The sequence below is a fragment of the Catharus ustulatus genome, chromosome 13 (assembly GCF_009819885.2).
Source record: "Catharus ustulatus isolate bCatUst1 chromosome 13, bCatUst1.pri.v2, whole genome shotgun sequence".
In the NCBI taxonomy this organism is placed as follows: Eukaryota; Metazoa; Chordata; class Aves; order Passeriformes; family Turdidae; genus Catharus; species Catharus ustulatus.
The window spans coordinates 9,410,432-9,436,877 of NC_046233.1; the positions used below are offsets into that span (position 1 = coordinate 9,410,432).

At 44.7% G+C, this 26,446-nt stretch overlaps 2 protein-coding genes across 4 annotated transcripts; one reads left to right on the forward strand and one right to left on the reverse strand.

Annotated features, from left to right (window-relative positions):
* Positions 1-93: 93 nt before the first annotated feature.
* On the forward strand, positions 94-17,603 carry ACOX2 (acyl-CoA oxidase 2). The gene is given in 16 exon segments (XM_033071384.2): positions 94-419; positions 1,120-1,201; positions 1,203-1,414; positions 2,518-2,680; positions 5,260-5,411; positions 5,660-5,767; positions 6,425-6,544; positions 7,028-7,143; positions 7,540-7,712; positions 8,780-8,942; positions 9,593-9,783; positions 10,911-11,072; positions 12,029-12,134; positions 14,107-14,324; positions 16,033-16,162; positions 16,869-17,603. Coding segments are annotated over 16 exon segments (2,343 nt in total). The 5' UTR covers positions 94-235; the 3' UTR covers positions 16,932-17,603.
* Positions 17,604-18,544: 941 nt separating this feature from the next.
* KCTD6 (potassium channel tetramerization domain containing 6) lies at positions 18,545-26,424 on the reverse strand. Of its 3 annotated transcripts, none has more exons than XM_033071385.1 (3): positions 26,341-26,424; positions 21,150-21,258; positions 18,545-19,947 (listed from the first exon to the last, which is right to left on the reverse strand). In XM_033071385.1, the coding sequence occupies exons 2-3, from the start codon at positions 21,174-21,176 to the stop codon at positions 19,261-19,263; spliced, it is 714 nt and encodes a 237-aa protein (XP_032927276.1). In that variant the 5' UTR covers positions 21,177-21,258; positions 26,341-26,424; the 3' UTR covers positions 18,545-19,260. The 3 variants fall into 3 exon arrangements, with proteins under 3 accessions (XP_032927276.1, XP_032927277.1, XP_032927278.1); XM_033071386.1 differs by lacking the exon at positions 26,341-26,424 and adding an exon at positions 25,012-26,142; XM_033071387.1 differs by lacking the exon at positions 26,341-26,424 and having other exon boundaries at positions 21,150-24,989.
* Positions 26,425-26,446: the final 22 nt, after the last annotated feature.

Genomic DNA, 26,446 nt, shown 5'->3' on the forward strand with positions numbered 1-26,446 from the left:
CGAACCCCCACTGCGGGCAGGGCTGAGGGCAGTGCCGGGACAGAGCTGGGCAATCCCTGCGAGCACCTCAAACCCCCGGGCAAGGAGCAGCGCCAGCCCCCGGCGTGCTGCTCCCCACCCGGAGCAGGCTAGGACAACAATAAACCAAAACTAAAAACAGCGGGAGAAGGGCAGGGTGTCACTTCGATGACGGAGTTGGAAGTGCAGTCTCCAAGCGCCAGCTGCCTTTAGCGGGATGAGGAGCAGCCCTGCTGGCAGCGCAGGCCTGTGGGGTGTTCCTGCCTGCCTGCTGAGGTCAGCGCCCGCAGGAGCAGCCGCGGCCGCGCCGCCCGCCCCGGGGACAAGGTCCCCTGACCCGGCCCGAGCCGCGGCCCAGGCACGGAGCAGCGGCCGGACGGCTCCGCGGGGGACGCCTGAGACCAGGTATGTGGGGGGCTGCGTTTGCACGGAGACACAGCCATCGCATTTTCCTCACGCAGCCTCACGGAAGAGGAAGCCGAGGCCGAGGCGTCCCCGGCGCCAGCGCCGCGCTGCCCGTGACGGCTCAAGGGCAATGCCGTGTTACCTCAGCCTGTGTGCTGCCCCGAGGATTTTCTCTCTCTAGCAAGACACTTTGGACTAAATTCGCATTCTGTGAATGTCAGAAAAAGCAGGAATTAATAGCATGTTTGCAGTGCTTTCCAGGGTTTGTATTTCTTAAAGTAATCTGATGTTTGGAAAGGCAGCAACCTCTTCTAGGAGAAAATATGACGTATTTTCTACTCACCACGGCTTTTGTTTTTACTGGTGTCCTGTGACCAATCTCACTAACATTAGGTTGGGGGTTAATGTAAAGCTGAGCCCCAAGGACAGAAGCAGCACAGACAGAGCCACCAGTGCCTGAGCCCTGGGCCAGAAACTCCTGTAAACAATAATACAGGAGTATTTACAGGAGTAAACAATAATACGTAGTTGTGGGATATTCCAGCATTAACTGCTCATAGAATATTGGGGATAGTCTGGGAAAAGAAATATATTCTATGTTTTAAAATATGTCATAAACTCTGCAGTTTGAGTTCTTTAAAGTGCCATAAATCACTGTCCATTGCAAAGAGGACAGGATAGTGCTTAAATATTCATGCAACCCTTGTGCAGGTACAACATCTTGGCCAACCTATCAAAACCACTCCTCGCTGTGCCAACACCTCCATCAGGCATCCACTGACGCAGTGCCAGAGGAGCCCCGTCCCTTTGCAGAGCAGCGCAGCCTCCAGGATGGCTCTGCTGGAGACCAGCAGGTACTCGCAGGGCTCAGCGCTGGGCAGCGTGAACCCCGACCTGGCCAGCGAGAGGCAGACAGCCTCCTTCTGCGTGGAGAGGCTGACAGCCCTGCTGGACGGCGGCGCAGAGCAGACGCGGATCCGGAGGGCGGTGGGTGAGTGACCCTAAGGAGGCCCTGCTGGGGGCTGGCACAGGCCATGCCTATGTCCTGCTGCTCTGCTCCTCCTCTGCAGCACAGTGGGGTTTGTACTCCTGGGCATTTGCTTATCCCCCATCTCTTTAAAAAGTGGGAGTGTGGAGCTGGAGTCTTCTCTTCATGTAAATCGATATGACTCCTCCGCAGCCACTCCTGCTGTCTGAAGCTTTTCCTTCTCCCTGCTCCCATCCCTGTCTCTGGCAAGACTGGTTAAACTGGAATACAAGAACTGAGGGTCGAGCATCTGTGTGCAAGGGAAATGCGTGCAGGGGCTGGTGCTGCTGTGCAGAAATGCACATCACGTGTGAGCCACAGCCAGCTTCCCTCCTGGGCACGTTGGGCTCATGCAGGTGGGGAATTTCTTGCGTAGGTTGGCTCAACCAGGCTGAGCTGCTCTCACTCGTGATGGGTGTGCCAAAAATTGACTGTTGCTCAGAAGAAACAGGAAAAAATCCTCTCTGTTGTCTCTGTAGCTGTATCCATATTACACACTAACCAAAGGAAAACAACACAGCCACTGGAATCGCCCTCTTCACGGTGCCACTGGAGTTCAGTATTACCTTCCACATGAATAGACTGAAGGTTTTAAGGCAAAATGGACAAGGGGAGTGTTCAAACTGACACAGAAATAATGACTGAGTTGTTTTGCAACAGTGCAGTGGGCTGGTAACATCCTGAGCAGGACACCCAGCAGGCTCTGGCCATAACCCACCCTCTAGTCATGACAGAAACTGGAGACAGAGGGATCCTTGGTATCTTCTGCCAGAAGTCACCCCTCCCACGCTGACCAGGGAGGGTGCCTTACCCTGCAGGGTCACCATTTCCCCTCTCTCAGGCCCATTCAGTTCCCCTTTTGCTTCCCCAAACTCTGCTTTTCAGAGTTAGATGGGACAGCCATGACAGCCAGAACTGACAAAACAAAACCTGCCTGCAAGCATCCTAAAAATCACAGCATTAGTATCCATGAGTCCAGTCCTGCCTGCTCTTCCCAAACATGGCTCGAGGCACTGCCTGCACTTCCCCAGCCCCAGGAGAACCAACTGTTCTGTGTTGCTTTGCAGTGGAAGCTATCGAATCTGACCCTGTATTTAGCAGAGAAAATCAGTATTTCCAGACCCAGAATGAGAGGTATGAAGCAGCAGTCAGGAAGGCTGTTCATCTCCAGAAAAAGATGCATGAAATGGGATGGACTGAGAATGGACCTGAATATAAGTACATTTACAGGTGAATTCTTTTTTTTTTTGTTTTAAGTACAACTGATTTTTTGTTAAAAGCTTTGTATGCCAACAGAAATCAGCTTTAGCAAAGGGTTTAGCAAAAGCTGGCAGAATAGGTTTGGATAAAAATGTGCTGCAGATTTTTACTTCAGCAACACACTTGGAAAAGGGAAAATGGTAGTACATGACCAGGAACTTCTCAGAGAGCAGCACATGGGTACAGTGTGATAGATAACAGCAGTTCACAACCACAGCATGGGATTTCCACTTCAACAACCTCCTTATTGTGCTGCAGCTCTCATACCAGCCCTTAGACATTTTTAAATGTGTAACCAGAATTGGAAGTGGTGCTATTTCAGTTACATTACTGACTTCTAAATAAATTAAAGATTACATTTTATGTATCTAGAAAACACATATTTTATTAAAGGAGAAAAAAAAAAGAAAAAACTCACCTTAATTTGTAGGTAAATGAGAATAAAGTATTTTCACAGTCCTTTCCTTTAAAATTTTTCTTAACACTTTGCATGGGGTTGAGCTCCACATTTCACTTGCTTGCCCCTCTTTTCCCCCTTTGCTCAATCAGTTCCTGGCTGGCTCTTGCCCAGGGCATGCTGTCTGCTTGGTGGGGTCACATTCCCAGTGGGAAGGTGCAGGTTCAGAAGTGTCACTCAGAAGGGCAATGCCTGTTCCTTACACAGCACTGCTGACACTCAAAGCCAATTTTTAGCATTTCGTACACTCATAGCACAGTTTGGGTTGGAAAGGACATTTAAAGGTCATCTAGTCCAGCCTTGTGCAATGAGCAAGGACATCTTTAACTAGATCAGGTTGCTGGGAGCCCTGTTCAGCCTGACCTGGAATGTTTGCAGGGAGGGAGCATCCGCCAGCTCTCTGGGCAACCTGTGCCACTGTTTCACCACACTCACTGAAAATGAGTTCTTCATTTTGTCTAGTCTAAATCTATCTTCTTTTAGTTTAAAACATTCCCCTTGCCCTGTGGTAACAGGCCCTGCTAAAAAGTTGTCCCCATCATATGAAAGATGATGATCTTTTATGCTGAGCTCTTCACCACTTACAGCGAGTGGAACTAATGAAGGGGGAAATGTGCCATCAAGAGCTCTTGGACCTGATCATTATATTCCCATTAAAAAGCAGCTCTCCACTGCTCCCTCAGAACAAAAAAAACTCCACCCCTTCTCCCACCCAGGTGTGCTTTTATCAGGCCCCCTGATGCCAAAGGCTGCTGCAGGACCAGCCCTGTGTTGTCCCATTTGCTGGATTAGGAGCCCAGCTGTCTGGCAGGGCAGCTCTTGCCTGATGGAACTCCAGGTGAGCATCAAGCTCTTATGACAGAATCCTGGATCCCAGTGCCAGGCACAGTGAATCACTCACACAATTTAAAATCCAGCTTTTCAAATCACAGCTAAAGGAACGTTATTTCTGGCCAGGCTGCCAAGGATTCATTAAGTCATTTTCTGTTAATCAAAGCAATTTCCCTTTAACTTCTTTGTTCATATTTCCCCCCCACACTGTTTCAGCATGATTAATTCTCTCTCAGGACCAGTATAAAAGAAAGGTCAGAGTCATTTGTTAACAAAAGAAAGTATATTTGTGAAAGGAGATGCTCTCTAGAGCACTGCAGTAAAGCAATGTGCTAACAGCCACTCAGCTACTGAGAACAGCACAGCCACTTACTTGTACATGTACCTGTATCTGTGAAGTGATTCAACCATGTTCTGAGGAATCCCAGGAAGAGGGATATAGTTATATTCCTTATTTTTTCTTATTATTTGTTACACACAAAAAAAGCTTAAATGAATTTCTCATTTGCACCATGGAAATCACTGTACCCAAGTTCCCATACAGTTTCTGAGTGCTTTTTAGGATGTATGCAGATGGTGATGGCAAAGGACCTGACCAGATAATAAACCAAGGGTTACTTGGATGTATCTGAATTTTTCCACAAGAAAATAACATCTCAATTCAGAACAAATCTCGATGAACCTCGGTATTGTTCACTGACAGCAATAGGCAGCAAACAAACAGAAAAAAGTACAGCAACAAACCCAACATAAGATGGTATTTCTCCAGAAAGGGAATGGGATGGTTCAGGAGATCCAGGTCCCAGATACCTATATGTGTAGTTCAGTCTAATACGCCTCACAGTGAATTGCTAGGGTTTGGTGTTTTTCAAGTAGGGTTCTGTTCTTTCTTTTTAGTTCAGCCTTAAAATCTGACTTAAATAATCAAGAAAACAAAATCCTATGAATTAAAATAAAAATACAAAATGCTCACAGAGACTCAGAAGCTTCGGAGCTGGGTTGTGCTTTTAGCTCAGTGTCTGCTACTCAGAACAGGTAATTCCTTCAAGACGTGAGCAACACATATGCAAACTCTGTAATGAAAGAAGAGACAAAAGCAGCTTGGAAGGGCACTTTTCCTGCAATGCTGGGCAAGGTATGACAAGGCAGAAATCAAAAGGCAGCAGGTGGTCCTGTCTGGTGACCGCTGCAGTGCCACTGCCTCATTATCACATGCCTGAAACTTCATCCCTTAAAAACACCCCTTGTGCTTTCTCTGCAGGGCACTGTCAGGAGACGTCGCGTTCCTCCTTCACCGCGTCTTCATGAGAAGTATTTCAGTGCTGGGCTCTGACAAACAAGTTGCCAAGTGGATTCCTCTCGCCACCCAGCACAAGCTCATTGGAAGCTACGCACAGACTGAACTAGGACATGGTAAGGCTGCAGGGAAAACAGCATTTCTCTATGGCACAAGACTGCATTCCCATGGGAATTTGACTCCAAACTGTCCATCCTTTACAGTCATGGGCGTGGTTGGGTTCTCATTCATGGTTCTCATCAGAAGGGTAAACCACAAACACTGATAATACCCACAACCATCTTCCAGGGATCCTTCCTCTCTTCATCCCTGGGATATACCAGGAGAGAGATACACAGATTTTTTTCAATTTCTTTTTTTAAAGGCACTTATCTTCAGGGTTTGGAAACTACAGCAGTCTTTGACACTGCTACTCAGGAGTTTATACTGAACACACCAAAGATCTCTGCTATGAAGTGGTGGCCTGGAGACAGTAAGTACCACACAAAATGTTTTGGTTTTTGCCTCCTTCAGTTACTCTGTCTACCCTGATTAAATTCTGTATTTGAGGGCCCAGGTGCTAGTAGAAGACGTCAATAAAAGATACTCACATGGAAAAGCAAGTAAGAGAAAGGGGTTTATCCAAGTTCAAAGGCCACAAGGGAGCCACCGTCATTTACAAAAACCCCTTGAGTTGCAGGCTGAACAACTTCACTCAGGAAAGCTCTTGCCCCTGCAGGAATAAATCTTCTTTGTAAATAATACTCAGACAACCAAAAACTGCAGGGAGGTCATCAGCATAAAGGATTTGAGTGTGAAATTCTTGGCTCCCTTCAGGAAGGTATTTCACAGAAAATAACTGGAGTCACTGCAAGAGCGACAGCACCTCCCACTCTCAGCATTACATTAGCTCAAACTGTTTATTTTTTCTCATATTCTGTTACAAAACCATTAATTCAAGCCTCATGGGCAGCAACAGAGGCAGAATGATGGTGCAACTTCTAAGAACTAAGAGCAGGCTGATTTAGGTTTCCAGCACACGCTTATGCTGACCATACGTAAGACCCAGCACATAATTAGTACTAATCTCTCTTAACTGTGTTTGTGCTGTAACTTGCTTAAGGGAATGGGGCTGTTTTTATTCTCACAGTGGGAAGATCAGCAACCCACACAGTGGTCTTTGCTCAGCTGTACATCCATGGGAAGTGCTATGGCATCCATCCCTTCATCTTGCAGATACGCAGCCTTCAGGACCATTCCCTCTGCCCAGGTAAATAACCCCAGACACTGCAGCACTTGTGCAGATGCTCTGCCTATTTTGCCCTTAAATGTTTTCTAAAACATTGGGCCCAGGCAGAGTTACAATTGCCGAAACCAAGCCAAGAGAGATAGCCATAGTTATGATTAACCCCAATCTTTTGATCTAAAGGGAAATTTAATATATCCTCAGCCATATCCAAACCAAGCCCTGGACAAAACCAGAAGCCTGGGCTGCACTGAGCACCTCTGCATTAACACCTCAGCTCTGACCCCAGCCAGCACAGATCTATCTCAATGGATCCATGTAAGTGGATCATGGAAACAAATTGCTACAAGGCATTTAAATGCTTGCTTCACTCCTTGGGCAAGATCACCCATGCTGGCGAAAAAGCAGAGCTGACTGTGCCCTTCTTTTGAGGTCCCCATCCTGACACAAAATGGGGAGCAAAAAGTTCAAGTGGAAGTAAGCAGGCTCTGTTTTCTCCTGCTGCAGGCATAACTGCAGGAGACATCGGTCCCAAAATGAATTTTGAGCACACTGACAACGGCTACCTCCTGCTGAAGAGCGTGCGCATCCCCAGGGAGAATATGCTGAGCAAGTTTTGTGAGGTATGTGTGGACTCACATCACAAACTTGCCGTCAGACTCTCATTTCACAGCCAGGGAGACAACAGGGATCTGTCTAAATTTGGGACAAAAATCTTCCTTTGAGTGTCAGCAAGTCTCTGAGGTTTTATCAAGGGCAGTAGGTACCTGAATCCTAAATGAAAGTCAGTGTCAAGAATTCCACATTCAGAAGCTAGGGATCATGGGGCAGGCAGAACTTACCTCTGCCAGAAACAGTAAGTGTTAGTCTCTTCAAATGGATGTCTTTCATCCATCATACATAAAAGCATTGTTCACAGTCAGTGAAGATTTTTATGTCCATTTTATTCCGTGCACAGCGATTACACAATCATAGTAGTACTGAATAAGGCAGCATCTGACAGCCTCTCTCTGCTCTAGGTTCGACCAGATGGCACCTATGTAAGACAGGGGTCACAGCAGATCAATTATTTCACAATGACCACAGTGCGCATTTCGCTCATTTCAGACGAGGTTCTGACGCCCTTCATGAAGGCTTGCACCATCGCCATCCGGTACTCAGTGGTTCGCCGGCAGTCCAAGTTAAAGCCTGGGTAATGCCATGCATCCTGGTGGGAAGGGGACTGTGCACTGTGTTCCCTCACACCAGTTTGTATTTCTTTTCTTCATCTTATCATTCAGCCCATCACTGGCTGATTTCCTGGCCCAGACAGGGCATGATAGAAATGCTTCGCCGTTATTTACATTAACGAGCTTCAGTCAAAGTACAAGAGAATGTTTACAGTTCTTTCCAAGAGAAAAATGTTTACATTGAATAGGTCAGTGGCTCACACAGGCAACTTACTCTTTTATAACTGGCCTTCCCCTGTAATCCCACAACTGAGCACAATCCAGACAGAGTGGATAAGTTGCTGAATTCTTATTCCATAGTGTCCTGCTAGTGGATGTGACATTAAAATACTTTCCAGCATCCAGAAATTCAATATTCACACTTTAAGCACTGAATTGTATTCAGGGTCGAATCCCCATTATTTTTAAAGAGATATATTAATTCAAATGGATTGCAAATATTTCCATTTAAATCTTTCAAAAGCAGAAAGATCCTAGTGAAAACAGAGTTTGGTTCAAACACAAACCAAACAGAAGAGCACAGCAGTTGAACTATTGTAATAACCAGTTCCATTGATTTAAGCCCTAAACATACCAACCACAGCAGAAATTATAAAGAACATCCAAAAACAGCTCAGAAAACTTTTAAAAATTCAGATTCATATTTTCAGGGAAACATTTCTACGCACAAGGCCACAAAGATTCCGTTTTAAAAGCCGAAGTTTATCAGCGTGCAACGCCACTGCCTTTCCTGGAACACCTAACAACTTGCTGTCCTTGGAGGCTTCATTCTCATCCTCTCCTGCAGTCCCTGTTCCCCTCTGTACTGACTGACCACACAGAGCCTTTTCTACACCGCTGGCCTTTTTGGGGTTTGTTTCTCCAATAGCTCAGCAAGCTGGGCAGATTTGTTGCCACACTGTCAGCTCAGTTCTGTTCACACACTGCTTCTTGGTAATGAAAAATGCTATTTTCATTCTGCAGCAGGTAAAGTAGCAGTAGCTGTGCCCATGTCCACACTTTCCCTGCTTTATCAGCTGTCTTCCAACAGGGAACAAGAAGCAAAAATCCTTGACTACCAGACTCAGCAAGAGAAACTGCTGCCCCAGCTGGCAGCAGCCTATGCCTTTCATTTCACCAACAACTACCTGCAGGAGCTATTCAACAGGGGGTATGCAGAGATCCACAGGAAGAACTTTGACATGCTGCCAGAGGTGAGCTGCAGCAGGATTAACTTATACAGCACTTCTGTTCTCTAAATGTTAAAAGTATTTTAGCACACTGGACAAGCATTCCTCTCACCACTAGAGAACTGGAGAAGGAGGAAGCACTAAGAGCTCAAATGATGTGTCCCAGGTTCACAACCCATCAGCAACAGCATTCACTCTACCACCCCAAACTTTTTGTTTTGGGAGCCACTGCAGAGTGAAAAGTCCTTGAAAAGCATGTCCAAAACCTCGTTCCAAGTAGCTGGTGGTACAAAGTGGTGTTACACAACTTCATCAACAATGCGCATGCACATACATCTGAGCCAAAACCAAAATTGTGACTTTTTAGACAGAACAGAATATTTTGTAATTGGGTGCTTGAAATGAAAACACACTCTGAACAAAGGTGGCCAAAGCCAGAACTATCTGAGAGAAACCCCAAAATGCATAAACTGACTACAGTGTGCCCAGCAGGAGCATGTGCAGCATCCCAGAGAGACACCAAAGGCCAGGCTCAGGGAACTGAGTGCTACCACCGTGCAAAGGGGGACCTGACAGGGATTTCATGCCCAGATATTGCACAAAATTTTAAAAACTAATTTATTCTGAGGATTCCACCAGTAATACTCTGCTTTTTTTTCTGTATTTTTTAACAGCTCCATGCATTATCTTCAGGTTTTAAAGCTGTGATCACTCAGCACTGCACTGCAGGAGTGGAGATCTGTCTCCGGGCCTGTGGGGGCCATGGCTACTCCCTGCTGAGTGGACTGCCTTCCCTGTACACCAAAATACTTGCCTCTTGTATTTATGAAGGGGAAAACACCATTTTGCTCCTGCAAACTGCCAGGTAACAATTCAAATGTGTTCATCTAAAAGCCTGCCCCCTCATTTATTCAGCCTTTATACCACTTCTTCTCCAAAACCAGTAAAACCAGCTACTCCTTTCTCACAGCACCTTCTAAAAATACAGCTCAGGACATAAACTATTCGTGTCTTCAGTCTAACAAGCATGGAAGTGTGTGGGAACTGGATTATCTCTTCTATTTTTGGTTTGGGGATGTATGCAGGTGCTGTTCTGCATAGCCTCGTTTTCCTCTTTGCCTGGTAGCAGAGCAACTTATTGCTGTGAAAGTTTTGTGGTCAATTTTTTAAGCAACCAATGTAACAATGGTACAGTGTAACACAATATTGGTAAAGTGGGGTCAATTCAGTGCAGGCAAAGTTGCTGAATACTGAAAGTGGATGAGTCATGCTCCATCACTTTCCTCCAAACATGCAGAGTGATGATTATCAAGAGTAGATGAAATACAAGATAAAGAAACTGCAGCTGCTCGAACTTTTAATAATCTGTGTTTTTACTAGAAGTAGAAAACCAGGGCACTTCCCAGGGTCAGAGCTACCACATAGCTTTGTGCTGCCATTACTCACTCATTACTGCTTTTTGCAAGATCAGTAGCAGGATCAAGAGAAATGCTGTAGCCTTTTAATTCCAGACCTAGTCAGTCTAGCTCATAGCAGAGGTACCAAAAAACTAAGGCAGTGGGGAATGCTCCTTGCAAACTCTCTCCAAAGTCTGATGTGTTAACATAATGTGACTCTGCTGGGGATCACAAAGGGTAAGACCAGATCACTTTTAAATCTCCAGAGCATTGAGACTCAGGTTGATAATGTATCTAATCATCACACTGCAGAGATTGCTAATAGCCGCAGCAAGTTTCTGCTGAAAAAAATTATCATTATGGATTGGTGTAGTATTAAATAAGGCAGACAGGCTACCCCTGAGACCCACCAGGGATGAGGTTATTGTGAGTAACATGCAAAACAAAAGGTCATTACTTATTCAGGTCCATTCTGGACCACTGATGGGATGGGTCACAGCTTGCTGTTCTTCACCTGAGCCCACTTTACTTTTTGCATGTCTGTTTGCTGCAAGATCACCACCATACCCTGCTCTGACTGTTACTCTCTTCCCAGGTTCCTGATTAAGTGCTTCATGGCAGCCAGTGCTGGCCAGCCTGTGCCACCATCTGTCACTTATCTGGCTGCAATGAAACATGGGAAGTGTCCAGCCAAGAACAAGTTGGATTTTCTCAGTCCAGATATTTACATTGAGGCCTATCAACACGCGGCAGTCAGGTCAGTACAGAGGATGGGAGACAGGATTTCTCTCTTAGACATTAGAAATGTGTTAAGAGCTCAGCTTCTTCCTTGCTTTAAAGGGAGGTAAAATAAAGTAAGTTAAACTAGGATTGGCACCATCTGTTCCTGAAAAAGAAAAGGAAGGCTACGCAGGATTAACAGCCATGTCAGATATTCAGTATGAAACTTTCACACTCAGAAGTTTTTAAGCCATGTGCTGCCAAACAAATACATTTCACAGAGTTGGTGGCACTATTAAAGTAAATCCCAGACCACATCACTGAGTTGCCAACCAGTCAAATCTTTATTGGACCCTGAGCAATCCTATTAGAATCTTAAAATTTCACATACCTGAGAAAGTGATGTTGGTTTTCAGTTTACACCATAGCAAGAACAAAGCCTCTCATTCTGTCTGTAGCCTTTCAATGACACATTCAGCAACTCAACATAAATAAAAATGGTACCATGAGTGGTCTCAGAATTATGTACAGTTATGGGCTGTATAGGTGTCATCTCTGAAAATCAGGTAGAAAGATAACCCTACTGTCACTGAAACCAGTGTAAAAATAGCCACTCTTCAAAAAGCTTCATCAGTGGAAACAGGATTTGAATCCCTGTGTAAAAAGGGAGAAACATCATGTAACAGCAGTCCAGTATTACTGTTGGTTTTGCAAACTCCTTACACACACACAACCCAAGAAAAGCTCAGCCAAACCCCTGGTGAACTACCCTGGAAACTGAGAAGGGAGAAATCCTTCAGTACCAGGGTGGTCTGGGTTCTTGTCACAATTTATGCTTAGATTTTGCATAATCTAAGTTCACTCATACTGAGGGTAGATAACTCCAGATGTCAGAAATGCCAGTTTGCCCTTCAGTCACACATAACTTCCAAGTGCAAATTCATGCACGTGGGATGCACATACAAGATGCTTTATGCTTTTTCAATTTTCCAGGCTCACAAGCAACACAGCAGCAAAACTGCAGGACTTGATTCAGTCTGGAGTCAAAAAGCACGATGCATGGAACCAGTGCACAGTGCAGCTGGTGCAGGCTGCAAAGGTTAGCAAAATTTATCTGCTTATCTGATGTTTGTCCTTATGAAACAATATGCAACAGAAATGGCATGATTAGCTTAAAGCCTCAGTGCTGTTTATTGTTGCCTGTTGGCATCTGAGAGACACCACAAAGACTGTTGCTGTGGTCTGCATGATGGAAAAGTCATAGTAAGAAGCAATTCCTGATCTGAAAAATGTGCTGTCTGTATAGGCTGGTAGGAAAAAGACTAGGAGAAATGAAAAGGAGAAAAAATACATCCACAGTTTTGCTGCCACTACTGGCAGAATCAGACCTCCCATATCCTGCAACAAAAACCCACCATCTCCAAAAAACACTCTTCTTTTTATAAGAATCCAGCATTTCTGGTGGCCAAAGGAGTCTTCCTAAAGCCACTCCACTGAAAGCTGGTGGAGTCAGAGCAAAGGACGAAATATGCTTGGTATTTCTTCCATCTGCTGGAAAGATAACTGCAGGGAAAAGATTGAAAACCAGTAATAAGTGCAATGTTAACTACTGCTGAAAGATAAATTTATAAGAGATGCTTTCAGCTGAAGTAGCATTGGGACAGCAGCATTTGTTCCCTAAAACAAGGGTGAATTAGTACAAAATTAAGCAGAAAAGAAGAGAGAAAACCCCTAAATATTAATGAAAACGAAATCTGTTGATAGTTCTGTATCTCCACAAACCAAAATTCTTTTTTAATATGCAATTAAGTGCAATTTCTCTACAGTTACGGTAAAGGTCTTCCTTCCTTCCTTCCTTCCTTCCTTCCTTCCTTCCTTCCTTCCTTCCTTCCTTCCTCCCTCCCTCACCTCCCCTCCCCTTCCCACCCCACCCCACCCCACCCCACCCACAACTTATTTTAACAGCTTTAACTATTTCTGAAGAGCCTAACATAAGCAGAGGGCTGGCTGTGGTATCATCAGTGCTGCTGCTAGACTCTTCAGAAAATGGGATCTGGGCCCCCAAAGTTTCTTAAATATTTCAGGGACAGGAAAAGTCATCCAAGCCCTTTGAGTTTGCCCATAACTTTTAAATTTTTATATACTGCTGCCTTCTTGAGGCAATTTGCTTCTTATTGCATACCTTCCCTGGAAATTCACACACACATCTGGCATGGCAACTCCATGAACTGACACCTGCCAGCTCTCAGATGAGTGGCTCAGACACTGGGCAGACTCCACACAGGATCATTGCTAGAGTGGCCACTCAGCTTCTCAGGCAGGTTCTGCAGTCCACAGCTCTGCTGGTTCACTGTGCCAGCAGGAAAAGCTGCAGTGCAGGTGTGCCATGCTTACACCTACAGCTGGAAGGGAACTGTGCAGTGGAGGAGTGAACCCGCACAGATCCCAGCACCACCAACCACCCACAGCACTGTCAGTACAGCAAGAGTCACCCCACAGACAGGTGGGGTCAGCCTAATTCATCTCCTCTGCACCTCTGCTAATATTTCTGTCATTTTTGGGTCAGACACTCCTACTGGTGTGTGACCCCAAAATTACCAGTTTATTTAAAACTACAGAACTGGGAGGTAAATTTGGTTGTTCTTCTGTGACAAAGCTGAAGCCTTGTAGACACTTAAAAGTACCATGAGCCCAAGGTCTTCAACAGAAATTTTCTCCTGTTGATGTACAACCAACATTCACTTACAACATAAGCACATTCCAATGCATTTCCTTCACATAAACTCTTTAGGATATTCACCAGAACTATTTAGAATAAGTATTAGCATGATTCCTGAAGCAGTTTTCTGGAGTTTACAAATACCATGGTGTTGAGTGTTTACACATTCTGTCTTCTGCTGTTGCTGTAAGCCATGAATGCAAAAGGCCTGGTCAGCCAGCAAACAAAGCAAACAGACTGGAGAAGTGCCAGGGAAATGAAAAGGTTTTATATTCTTTTCAAGAACATTTGAGTCACTTGGCCTACTAAAGTGTTTGAGATGCATTCACTGTTGATTGCATTTGTTTTCCAGGCTCATTGCCACTACATTGCAGTGAAAAACTTTGCAGAAACTGTGGAAAAACTCGAGACCAAGGCTGGCATCCAGAAGATTATGAAACATCTCTGTGACCTCTTTGCACTACATGGGATCTTCTCAAATACAGGAGCCTTCTTGCATGATGGATACACATCTGCAGCTCAGATGGACATGGTCACAGCATCCTACCTGGACCTCCTGGCTGTCATTCGGTGAGCTGCTTTGGCAGGACACACACACAGCTATCCACTTTATCCCTGTGCTGGATGTAAAAGGGTGCTGCTGTACCTATGGCAACATCTCCACACTCAATCCACCTCATTCAGTTTTTATTTTCATTGCCTGGCAGCACTAGAAATTGATTTAAACATCTACTCAGAGCTTGTTTTCATGGCAAAACAGACCCAAGTGTCCAGCTCCTCTGCAATCTCTAAAGTTCTGTAACATGAAATCTTAAATTATAAATGAAGAAGTCATGAACACTTTCTACCATCTGCAGTAGAGTGAAAGCAGGAAAATATGTAGTCAGAGCACACTGGCAGGAGGCAGCCACAGTAACCCATCACACATTGCAAAATGTGCTTAAGCCACAGCTAATACAGCCTACTCTGTTGCCATGGCTGAGCTGCAACTGGTACCCAAACAATCCTGCCTACAGCTACTTCAGATGCATCTGCTCGACACCATTTATCATCAACTCTGTGAATTGTGAGTTAAGGTTTTCACTTACCACAACACTCACAGAGGCTTTTTGACAAAGGGTTCAGCTTTCACTACTCAGTGCTGTTTGTTTACAACATATTAACCTATGGTGAAGAGGAGTTGCTACTGTATGTAAAATTCTATGTAAGCCACCTGGAGAGAAACAAGAACACACTATAAGCAAGGGCTGAACATGGCTGAGCCAAACAGCAAGGGTTTTCAGAACTGATAGCAGAATCTGAATTAAGTGATAAGTTTAACATAACATTTTTAAAAGCCTAATGTGTTGTCTTTGGAATTCATTGCAATTTCTCTTGTTAGTCCATACCTTGTTAACAGGATTCAGGAATGGAGTATTTACATATTTGCAGTTAGTAGAAAGGATATAACCACTTCCTGGTCTGTAGCAAAAACCCAGCCTTTCCCAAACCCTCAGACAGCTCTTCCCCAAAAGGAACTGGAAGATAGAAATGCTGACATTTGAGCAAATCACTTTGCATCCTGGTACCTCAGGGGTGAGGTACAGCCACCACAACTTCCTACATCCAGGATGATGAGATGATGAGGAAAAAGAAACTATCTCCTGCTTGGGAGATGCTGCCTGTGCTCTGGCTCGCCATGCTGTCACACTGGCCCCTGGGCTAGATGGGCTCTTGGATGGTCAGGGTTGTTTTGCTCTTACATACACGAACAGAATAGAAGAGCTCAACATCCCATGATGAGATAGTAGAAACACTGAAAGGTAGATGGAGGTTGGAGATCAGCAAAGCAACTTCACATCAATCTAGTAGGAACCTTACTCCATTTTATAGTACACATACAGCATAAGAAAAATGAAACAAAGACAAAAAACCAAAGAACGAACTGGGAGAGACTACTGAGAAAAAACCTGACATGAGATTGAGTCCTGAATTAGGGATGGAGCCCAAGTGATTACAAGACCCTGCAAACACCCATACAGCAGTGCAGACAACTCAGGGCACAGAATCACAAAATTATGGAGATCATCTAGTCCAATCTCCCTGCCAAGGCAGGGACACCTAGAGATGTCTCTGAGGAATCAGAACAAGCAGGATTTTCCCCCCAAGGAAGAAAACTGGCACAAGCTTTCCAGGAGAAACCTGCGATACTGACTTCCAAGTTTATCTTTGATTTATTTTCCCATCTTGCACAGCAGTACTCTCTCAGTAAGAGGAATGTCACCCCTGTGTTCTGTAGGAAGGACGCTGTGCCGCTGGTGGACGCTTTTGACTTCACGGACAAGTGCCTGAACTCTGCGCTCGGCAGCTACGACGGGCAGGTTTACCAGCGGCTCTACGAGTGGGCTCAGAAGTCACCCACCAACCAGGTAGAGATGAATGACAGCTGGGCAACTTCCACAGCAGCCAGGGCAGAAACTTCTAACAAAAGCAATATAGATAAGAAAGGAGAGCTTTTAATTCCTCTTTGTATCACATTGTACAGAATAAGCCAGAAGTCTGCTTATATATTACAGAACAGTACTAAATGCAGGGTATTTTCTATTACACTAATACTTTTACTAGTGCAAAACTTGAGATTTTAAGTATGTTTAACCAGAAAGAGTGCAAGTGTTAAACAAGGCAATTTGATCCTTCATGGTCTTTAGCACTTTGCTTTCTCAATTCATCCATACTGTGGAGTAATGGAAAGTTTTGTGATGTAAATATGCGTTGCTCTGTTTGAAAACTCAGTTGGCCTTGAGTGAGATTTTTACTGTGGTAATCGGCATCCCTTTGAAATTCCATAGCTGAACACAAAAATTGCCTTCAGGAAGCATTGAAGTCCAAGCATGTTTTCTGAGGTTAAATAGTATGCTGTCCCCATTGGGATGAGTGTGGTGTGCTGGTTAGAAGGACAGCATATATTATAGGGAAAAAGATCTTACACATAGTTGAAGTAGCTGTTGGTTTGTTGGTTGTTTTTTTAAAGTAGTGCAGCTTTATGTATCTCAGAGATTGTTCTTAAGAAAAAAAATTATAGCCTTTCCCTTCTTAATTGCCATTAATTCCCTTTTACATTCTCTTTCTGAACAGATGAGCCCAGCCTACGAGAGGTATTTGAAGCCACTTCTGCACAACACGCTATCGAAATTATGAAGACCATGTTCCAAGTGAAGGGCACACATTTCCTCCTGTTCTTTGTGCAGCAGTAGATTTATGAAGCATCAGCAATGACTAATCAGAATTAATAATCAGTTGCTTATTTGCAGTTACAACAAGTATGAAAGATTCTCAGCCAGCCATTTGCAATTAGACAGATGCCAACAGCGCTGAGTGGTACCTGCTGCTGTGAGACAATCTAGTCTGGAATGGTCCAGGGTTCACTGTTTTCTATCCTGAAGTGTCTTGACAGCATCAAAACTCTCATTTGGCTTTCTTATTCACTTTCTAAATCCACTGTATGATTGAGAAAAAAACCACAAAAAAACATCACCACATTGTGAACCCTCTCTCAGTGTGTTGTAACTATATAGTGCCTTCAGAAAACCCAAAACAACCAACTTTATTCAAAAATCCATGGTGAAATAATGACCCTTTGTTTTTAGGAATAAGTTGTTCTCTTCAATCAGAAAGTATATCAGAAAGTGCATCTGTTTTGACAATTAAAAACAGCTCTTGATTTGCTCTGTACTGGAATATTCCTGCCTAATGAAGATGCAGACAAAGCTGATGCCAGCTCCAGTCTGCAGAATTTACCTTCCCATTAATAGAACTGCTCATACTGTCTTTCTATAAATCTTGAGCTCCAATAAAGTGAATTATTTGGAATACTGCTTCTCTAATTATTATACTTCATAATTATGGAAAGGGCAGGCTGATCCAGGCCAGTCATTAATTTGCTCATAAATGAAGTGTTGCAAAGAACATCTTGTGATTATAATTCAGTGCCAGTTAACACGGATATTTCTTACCACGTGTTGCAAGAAAGAAACAACTTTTCCTGAGCTTCCATCAGTTCTGCTTCTCTTCCCTCCTTGATAGCAAGAATAAAGCTCTGACTGCTGCCTCTTATTACATATGTCAAAAACCTGAAATGTATGAACAAGAAAATACAAAATATGACAGAGAAATACCCCTCAAGACAGGCCTTTAGAGTCAAATATGGGATGGAAAGCTCCCACCTACTTGGGACAAGAACTTCATGGGAGAACAGGATCCACTCCACTAAACAGATACCAACTCCCTTACTCCCTGCTGCAATCAAGTTAGAACATAACCAGAAATTCTATTAATAACAAAGGGACCATGATAAGTAGAGATGTCTGTATGAAACTGAGTAAAGCCACAGAATTTGAGCACCTTGACTTGAACATCACCAGAAAAAGCATTCTGCAGTTACAGTTATATATATAAGTTACTACATAAAGTGCTGACAAACCAGGCAACTCTATTAGCAGCTGCAACTATTCAGGCTCTGTGTTCCCTCCATTCCTACCCCTTTAGCCAGTACAAATATTTGCCATCTTTCCATGAATCTAAAGCAGTTTTCAGAACACAAGCTTTGTCTATAATGAAAACATTTGAATCAACTTATTAATATAAAAAGGAACAAATTACATCATTAATGGAAGAAACCAGGGTCCTACCAGAACACCTGAACTACTATATAGCACAAAAAAACAGGATTTGGGTGGGGAGGTTTTGTTTAGCTGGGTTTGGATTTTTAAGTATGAGAATTCTAAAAGACAAAAAGAAAATACAAAACAGTATTCTGTATTTCACATTTTTATTAGCTTCTTCTGGCAGGCATTACACTTGGGAATAATATTGCACCAGGCATTAAAAATACGAATTCTACCACAGGGACATTTTGCATTTAGAATCCAATATAAATATTTGTAATCATATTTCCATGGCTACAGATAATATTTGGTTGCTTGATTTATATGCATAGAAAGAAACAGTTGTCATAACTGTAAGAAACTGTACTTATCAAGTACTTTTAAAGGGTGGGATTTGTTTTCCTAGAGTATTACAATACTGTTTATTGATTTAGAAACTAAATTAGTCTACACAATAGCAGCTTCTCCCCAACTGCATTTTAAAATCTTTTTTTGTTTCTTGCTCCCAGTGTCATAGCATTAGATGGATTAGAAACCATTTAAACAAGAGGTAATTTTAGCACTTTGAGTCGAGTCAGAGAATTGTGTTAATGACACAAAATACCCTATTGTACTGATTCTTCGGACTCCCTCTTTCAAACAAAAAGGTGTCTTGACTGAACAGGCACATGCACGGTTTTTTTTTCTGAACTGGACGAAAGAACAGAGCTGCTAGAGAATGAAACTCCTCCAGTCCTCACTGATAAACAATAAATAGTCGTATAAAAAAAGCCCATATTGTTGCTTTAGTCAAAATCCAGATTCTCTTGGGTTCACTGTCCAATTAAGTTGCTAATCACTGAAGCGGCTCCTTGGAGTCAGAATCAGTCATCTGTTTTCCGTGCCAGTCTACAGAAAGTCCAGTTATGTTCCACTGTGTTTTCATTGGCACGCTCGCTCATGTGATGGACTCTGGTGTTCCTGATCGTGAAGCCTTGTTTCGTGATGTACTCCATGAGATGGACCCGGAGCGACACTTCCTGGTGGTAATCGCATGGCCCAAAGGTGAAGGACACCTGGCAGTCCCTGGTGTCCATCATGTGCTTATTCCACTTGGTGAAGTGGTTTGAAATGCCTTCCAGTAGTGCGTGGACTTTTGTCGTGATGGTGAGCTGCGTGATGATCACAGCCACCGGGTTGGAGTACTTGGAAAGCTTCCGGGTGCTGGACAGCTCCACCACCTCCTCAAAGGTATCCACAGGATACAGCGGCTTGGGGTCATTAAGACACTGAATTAAGGGTTCAATCTGATAGAAGTCTGCTTCCTTCCGGAGCAGGTCAAACTCCTTGAAGTCCAGTGGCAAAGTGAGCTCTGAGGTCCTTAAAAAGTTAAGAACATAACGGAAAAGTGGTCCATCTCTGTCAATAAAGTAATTGCCCTGAGAGTCCCTGGCAGTGGGGAAGTCTCCCCTGAACATGGCCCCGAGCATTGAGTCAGGATATCTCGTTAGAGTTGTGAGGGAGGTCGTATACATGTGTCCACCCACATTTAGCGTGACTGGATCAGTCATCTAGAAAGAGAGAAATTGCAGAGTTTATCAAGCCCCAACAAGAAGATTCTATCACCTTGCTGACACACACGGCAAACACTGCTGGAAAACTGGGGGGAAATCACACTTCTGTTCAATGCCTCTAAGGGCTGTTCAAACCTGAACAAATCCAAGCCACCTAGCAACAAGCACAACTGGCAACTAGACAGGATGATACTTAGCATGCAGAACGCACATTTCCAGAATGCCTTAGAAATCTTAACAACTCAGCTACTGTCACAGGAGCAAGTTTAGCATTTGGGCAGCAAGTCTTTTCCTATTCTACAGATGGGGAAATGAGAACAGAGAAATTTCCTGAAGAACAAGTTAGTCAGAATGAGGCCCAGCAATGTTCCTTACTTTCACAATATGTCTCTCATTCTAGAACAAAACCAAAACCCAAAAAAAAGGAAAGAAAAAAATCAGCCAAATAAATGTTAAGCCTCTTTTTATCCCTCAAAAGAGGAAGACAATGCAGGTTTAAACACAGGACCAAGAGCTCACAATCAAAATAATCCATGCTTTGGCTCAGAGGCTTCATTAAAAAAGGCAAGGGAGAAAAATAACTTTCAGCTTTTAACTCTAAAAAGAAATATTTATTAACAAGTTAGCGTGCTGCATAGAAGTAGGGGGCTGAGCACAAACCAGTCTGTATCAGATTCCAGATAGCACATGAGGAAGCAAGAGAGAAAAGCACATAAATCCCATCTGGCCACCAACTCTAACAACCAGGACTGCAGCCAGCCAGAGAAAAGAGACATATGCATGGCAGCAGAATGAGAAGGGGAGAAAAATAAGATGTGCTTGTCTAGTTTGAGACAAGGTTTACAAGGAAAAATACTTTTCTCGATAAATAAAAGGACAAAGTCATTAAAATGATAAGCAGGAAGCACAAACTATTTTCAGCTTTTGTGTTAGGAAAACAGTAACAGTGAGCCCAAGGCACCAGTTCAGTCCTGGCTGATTGTCCCTAACAAATGTGAACCTGGGCACTCCCCACAAACTGTACAGGAGGTGTAGCACTCCAGGGAAGGTGAGTAAGCTGTTGTAAAGCTGTTTTAACAGGCATAGTTTTCCCCCTCTCACGACTGAAACTCTGGATCTACAGAAGGCAGATCTGGAAGGATCCTAGCTGCAAGACCTTGGAAGCCCAGTTGTAGTGCACAGTGCACACTTGCACTCACCATATATCCCCAGTCTCCATTATCCATCTGTTCAAGTGCTTGAGCTGTGGTATTCCAAGTTTAACAGAAGGCTGCTGAAAGGATACACAATTCCCCTCTTCTTATCTCCCTGCAGGAAAAAGCACACACAAACACAGAACAAAACATGGCAGACCATCAGTACCTACATGAACACCAAGGGGAATGCTTTCCAATCAAAGGCAGATTCTCTGCCAGGAAAGCATTCAGCTACAAAGTCACATCAGCAGGAGAATCTGCAAAGCCACTTTTCCCTCCTTGTCCCATCATTACCCACAGGACTGTCTCTAGAGCACATGTAACTGCTCCACCGGCTGCCTGAACATCCCAGTTTTCTTGAATAAGAAGCAATGTGCCTCTGAGGGTAATACATGTTCACAAGCAACCTTTCACCTGAGAAACTGAGTACTTTGAAAGACAGATGTCATTTTCCCAATTAAAAAAAGTTTATTTAGCCACCTCTGAAGTTACAGATCGTCTGTTAAAATTAGTCAACATTCCCATGCTGTGGTTTCAAACTGCTCAGAAAAATAAATCAAGCATGAAAGTCAATGAACACTAAGAAGAAAAAAACTGCAGAATTAATAATTCAGTAGTGGAGAACTGCAACTGATAGCAAGAACATTAATCTACAGACAGAGTATGAACGGACTTCCCAGACAACTACTCTCTGTAGGGACAAGCCAGAGGACATCTAACATGTTGTCAACACAATCCAACAAAAGCAATTTGAGAAGAGATTCTTGCTGTGACTTCCCAGAAGATGCTTAACTGCTGACTTGCATAACAAGGGGACTGTCCACACAAGCACAAGGCAAATCCACAGCCAGGTTGTGCAACTTGGGGAAGGGGGAAGTGAATGACCTCAGACACCAGTGTTGATTTGCCAAAGGTGGCCTGTCAACCATGTCAAGTGATGGAAGGACAGGGAAGCCAGTCATCAGTGAGCCTTTATCCCTACCCAGAGCCTGCCTCTCTGCTAGAATTGCTGAAAATTTAGGTCAGCCTGTTTTAAGTAGGGTAGAGCTTCTCAGCTTTGTTTATTTTTACATCTTAAAAGACCACACAGTTCCCAAGACTTCTGGTCCCATCCTCTTTGCTAACAAACTTCAACATAGAGCCACCAGCTAAAGGCAGCACAAAGATTTAGCCAGAGCCCCACATTCCACGACGACTGAATGTTCACAGTTAATTCCCAAGCAAAAAAGATAACTTGCCCTTCTCATTCCTACGAAATGAAGTTGGTTTCATTCACCACAGAACAAGGCAGCACATCCCACCTCTCTGTGCCCTGCCCAAATTCACAGCCTGGGCAAAACAGTCTCCAGCAGGTCAGGTCTTTGGGACCCTGCAGCACAAGCATAACCCCAGCTACATCTCAGGTGGATTAAAGAGTAAAAATACAAAATCAGTATATGAAAATAGTGAGGTCAGACAACAGAAGACTAAGGAATAGTAAGATACAGAACAAGTCATACCAGGATCCTATTTTTACAAATTAGAGACAGAGCATGCCTCAAGAGAGTACATTAAAGCACATCCCCCGACAGCAGATAAACCTGGAACACCAGCTCTTTTGCCTACCTCTGTAATTATTTTTTTTAACTGCTCAAAAATCAAGAAGATCATTCTTTCAGGGTTTTGTTCTTGGTTTTGTTTTGTTGGGTTTTTTTTGGGGTGGAGGTTGTTTGGGGGTTTGGGTTTTTTTGGGGTTTTTTGGTTGGTTAGTTGGTTGGTTTTGAGGGTTTTTTTTGGAATTGTCACTCAAGTACAGTTTGTAAACTTTTAGCAATAGACTAGACCTTTTAAATTCCAGCACTTTAAGGTGTTATTTCAGTCAAGTACAAGACAAGGATAACATGCAGATGCATTAAAACCATATGAGACTGGTACCGGTTTCTGATACTCACTTGAAAGTGAAATGATGCAGCCAGCCAGAAACCTCACCAGTAATCATGACAGAAGAGATCTGCAGTCTTAATAAAATTACCTCAAATTACACATCCAGAACATTTCAAAGACAGAGATGTCCATCAGTGCTATTTTAACTGGTTAATATGATGTTATTTTGGTCGCAGGTAAGTCCAGTACAGACGAATCAAGACTTCATCAGGGAAAGAAAGAGATGACACTGCAAGCCTGTGCAAAGGCATGATTTAATCTTTGATCACAGCACTGCTGTGTAACACCGGAGTGAATAATTTACGAGAGCAATTATCTGAAACAAACCAAGCCCTCAACACAGAAGGGGCAAGGAGAAATATCTGTGACCTTTGTGTAAGGACCCAGAGCCACAAGGCACACACAGACCTCCCTGGCAAACCAGTGCTGGAGCGAGATGAGCCACATGGAAGGATGATACCAGGAGGCCATCCTAAAATGCCCAGGTGTGATCCCAACTGTCCACTGCTTCCCTCATCAGCCTGAGAGCTCTGAATTTCTACAACTTCACAGGTGACAGTAGCTTAGTTTGGGTACAACCTGAGCTAAGGAGTCATCAACCATATCACAGCAAGGATGGACACCCTTCATGACATGTGCCCTTTCAATGATGCTTTAACTCCTCCAGAGTGGAACACAGAATGGAACACAGTGATCACCAGTGGGGGTGGGCAGCCACTCCATCCATCCCCCAGCACAGGCAGCCTCCAGCCAGCTCTGTCCTTGTGTCACACACCAATGGACTGCACGCAGGGACAGGCTTGCCAACACAGCTACTCCTGTCCAGACAGCAAATTACAGACGACACACAGTCATATCCCAAGGCAGCCTATGTTTGATAACCACAAAAAATATTTCAAGTGAAACTCAGTCAGGCAAATTGCTGACACAGTTAAGCCAAACAGGATGTCCCTCTCTGGTGGGAGCAGAAGTGCAGGGATGGTGTCAAACCACAGTCCTGCTGTCATGACACTCCTCTGTGTGCAGGGAGAGGACACCCAGCAGTGACACGGTCACTGGGGCTCCAGCCACAGCCCAGCACAGCCAGAACTGGAATAGCACAATGAGAAGCAAGAAAAGCACTCAAGTCATCACTTTATACTCAACACACCAAACTGGATACCTGCATTTATAAAACGCTCACTCTTATTTCATATGTTATGACTCAGAGGATTACAAGGCTGTTTATCAGCAACGCTGCTGCAACAGGTACTGCCACTAACTCCAGCAAGGCTTCTCCCAGAACAGAGCTGCAAACCAGTTTGCAAGCTGAAATTCAAAGAAAGCATTTAAGAGTCAGATGAACGTCTGCATCTGTGAAAACACACACAGACACACACACAGATCCCCGCTCAGGCCAGGCCAGGGGATGCCAGCACCTCTGCCAGGCATTTGCTGGGACCACAGGCTACCACCACTCCTGGAGAGACCCCTGCAATGGTGTAACATGCAGTTACTCAAAGAAGGAGCAGAAACAGATCTAGCCCTTATAAGTCAAGAGGCACAGATCACCTGATTTGTTCTGAATGCTCTTCATCTAGTTTTTCAAACAAATTAAGGGACTTACTTGTGGCAATAGTCTTTAATGGGCAGTTTGATATCAATATTACAGCACAGGTTGTTTAACCTCAAGAGTTACCTTTGATTTCTATGTCAATTGAAAAAAGTAAGGAACTCTAGCAGCAGCAACTTAAATATGAAAAAAGAGCAAGGTAAGACTCCAACATACACTTGGTATTTCAGCTATTCATCTCCTTTGTGATCTTCCTGCCTCTCACACTTAGATCTCACAAGATGAGAAGAAACTCCATCCCCCAGCACAGTTATGCTGTACAGGGACAACCTTTCCCAGCCAGTCAGAACATTTGAAAGGCAACTTCTTACTAAATTATTGGTGACTCACCTGAACTGACAAACACTGAGCAGCACCAGTGCTGACTGTTCTCCACCAAACTAGAGTGAGCTGACGGTCTGCAGAGCAACCCCAGAGTTCCAGCTCTGCGCCACCCTAACCAGGGGAGTGAGGAGGAGGAGCATTCTCAAACAACCAGTTACCAAATCTTCTGGCAATTCAGCAGACCAGCTTCATTAAAGAAAGCCCCTACTACCTTCTACACATGTCAAGTTTATCATGACTAATGCAGTTTATTAGAAGTTAGCTTAGTTCTTGCTTTTCTTGAGTTGTTTTTTACTAGTACTCAGTCTTTACCTCAGGCAGGACGGAAAAATGCTCACACCAGCCACTCAACGTTTTCACTCCTTTATGTTTAATTGCTTCACTAAAAATTCCAAGCTCCTGAAGTTTCCATCCCTCCCCTAAGCAGCTCTATGACATCCTGTTTTAAGTCCTGATTCCAAACCTCATTTCAATTGCTTCTTGCTGGAAGATCCCACATCCCAGTACAACTCTGGGGCTCTTATAAAAGACTCAAAGGACGACTCTAATACCCAGCCAGGTCCTGCTGAAGCAACCCAAGGCACTCAGGCTTCCAGGACCTGTGATAATAATTGGGGTTTATCCATGTACTTGCTTCGATGATGTTAAGCACTGTTTTTCCAATGAGGAAACATCTCTGAGTAGTTTTGGCAGCCGGCAGGTGTCAAACACCGAGCCTCCCTGCACACACCATGGGGCTTAGCACACACACGGACCAAGGAGTGAGCGCAACCTGGGACAGAAATCCGCCCTGAAAACCCAGAGTGGGGTCCAGGGCTTCAGCAGGAGCCGGGAAGTGCCCGTTTCCATCCCAGAGGAGCCAAGGAGATCGTGGTAAAGAACTCTCCCCCAGATCACAGTGATTCAGCAAAGATGCTGGGAATGAACCCGCAACTGACCCAAGAGCCCACGGCCTCAGCCCCAGTCCAAAACAGAGTCCCGGCTCTGCCTCCTCTCCCCAGGGCAGCCGGACCCGCTCCCCTCCTCGCCCTGAGCAAAGCCCACGGGTCCCAGATCCTCCCTGCCACAAATCACCGCCGGGCACCGCGGCTCCCACCCGGGCATCCCCACCGCGCCCGACCGGCAGCGGGACCCCGGAACAGCCGTCCCGTCCCCTCCCAGCTCGGGGGCTCCGCTCCCTGTGCCCGGCCCGGCCCCAGCCCGGCCCGCACCTGTCCCGTTCCCCGCCGTCCCGCCGTGACGCGCTCCCCTCCGCGGCCCCCGCCCCGCACCGCCCCCGAGCCGGGGCAGCCCCGGGGGCTCGGCCCCGCGCCCCCCGCCCGGCCCGGCACTCACGGGTGCAGCTCTCGGCGCTGAGGCGGAGCCCGGCGGCAGCGGCGGCGGGGACCGTGTCCGAGCCCGGAGCGGAGCCGCCGGCGCGGGCGGGGACGGCACGGGGGAG

Excerpts from the sequence above, each read along its gene's own strand:
- KCTD6 (XM_033071385.1), bottom strand. The coding sequence starts at position 21,176 with ATGGATAATGGAGACTGGGGATATATG. Across the intron at positions 19,948-21,149 it reads ATGGAGACTGGGGATATATG|ATGACTGATCCAGTCACGCT; the intron begins GTGAGTGCAAGT and ends CTCTCTTTCTAG.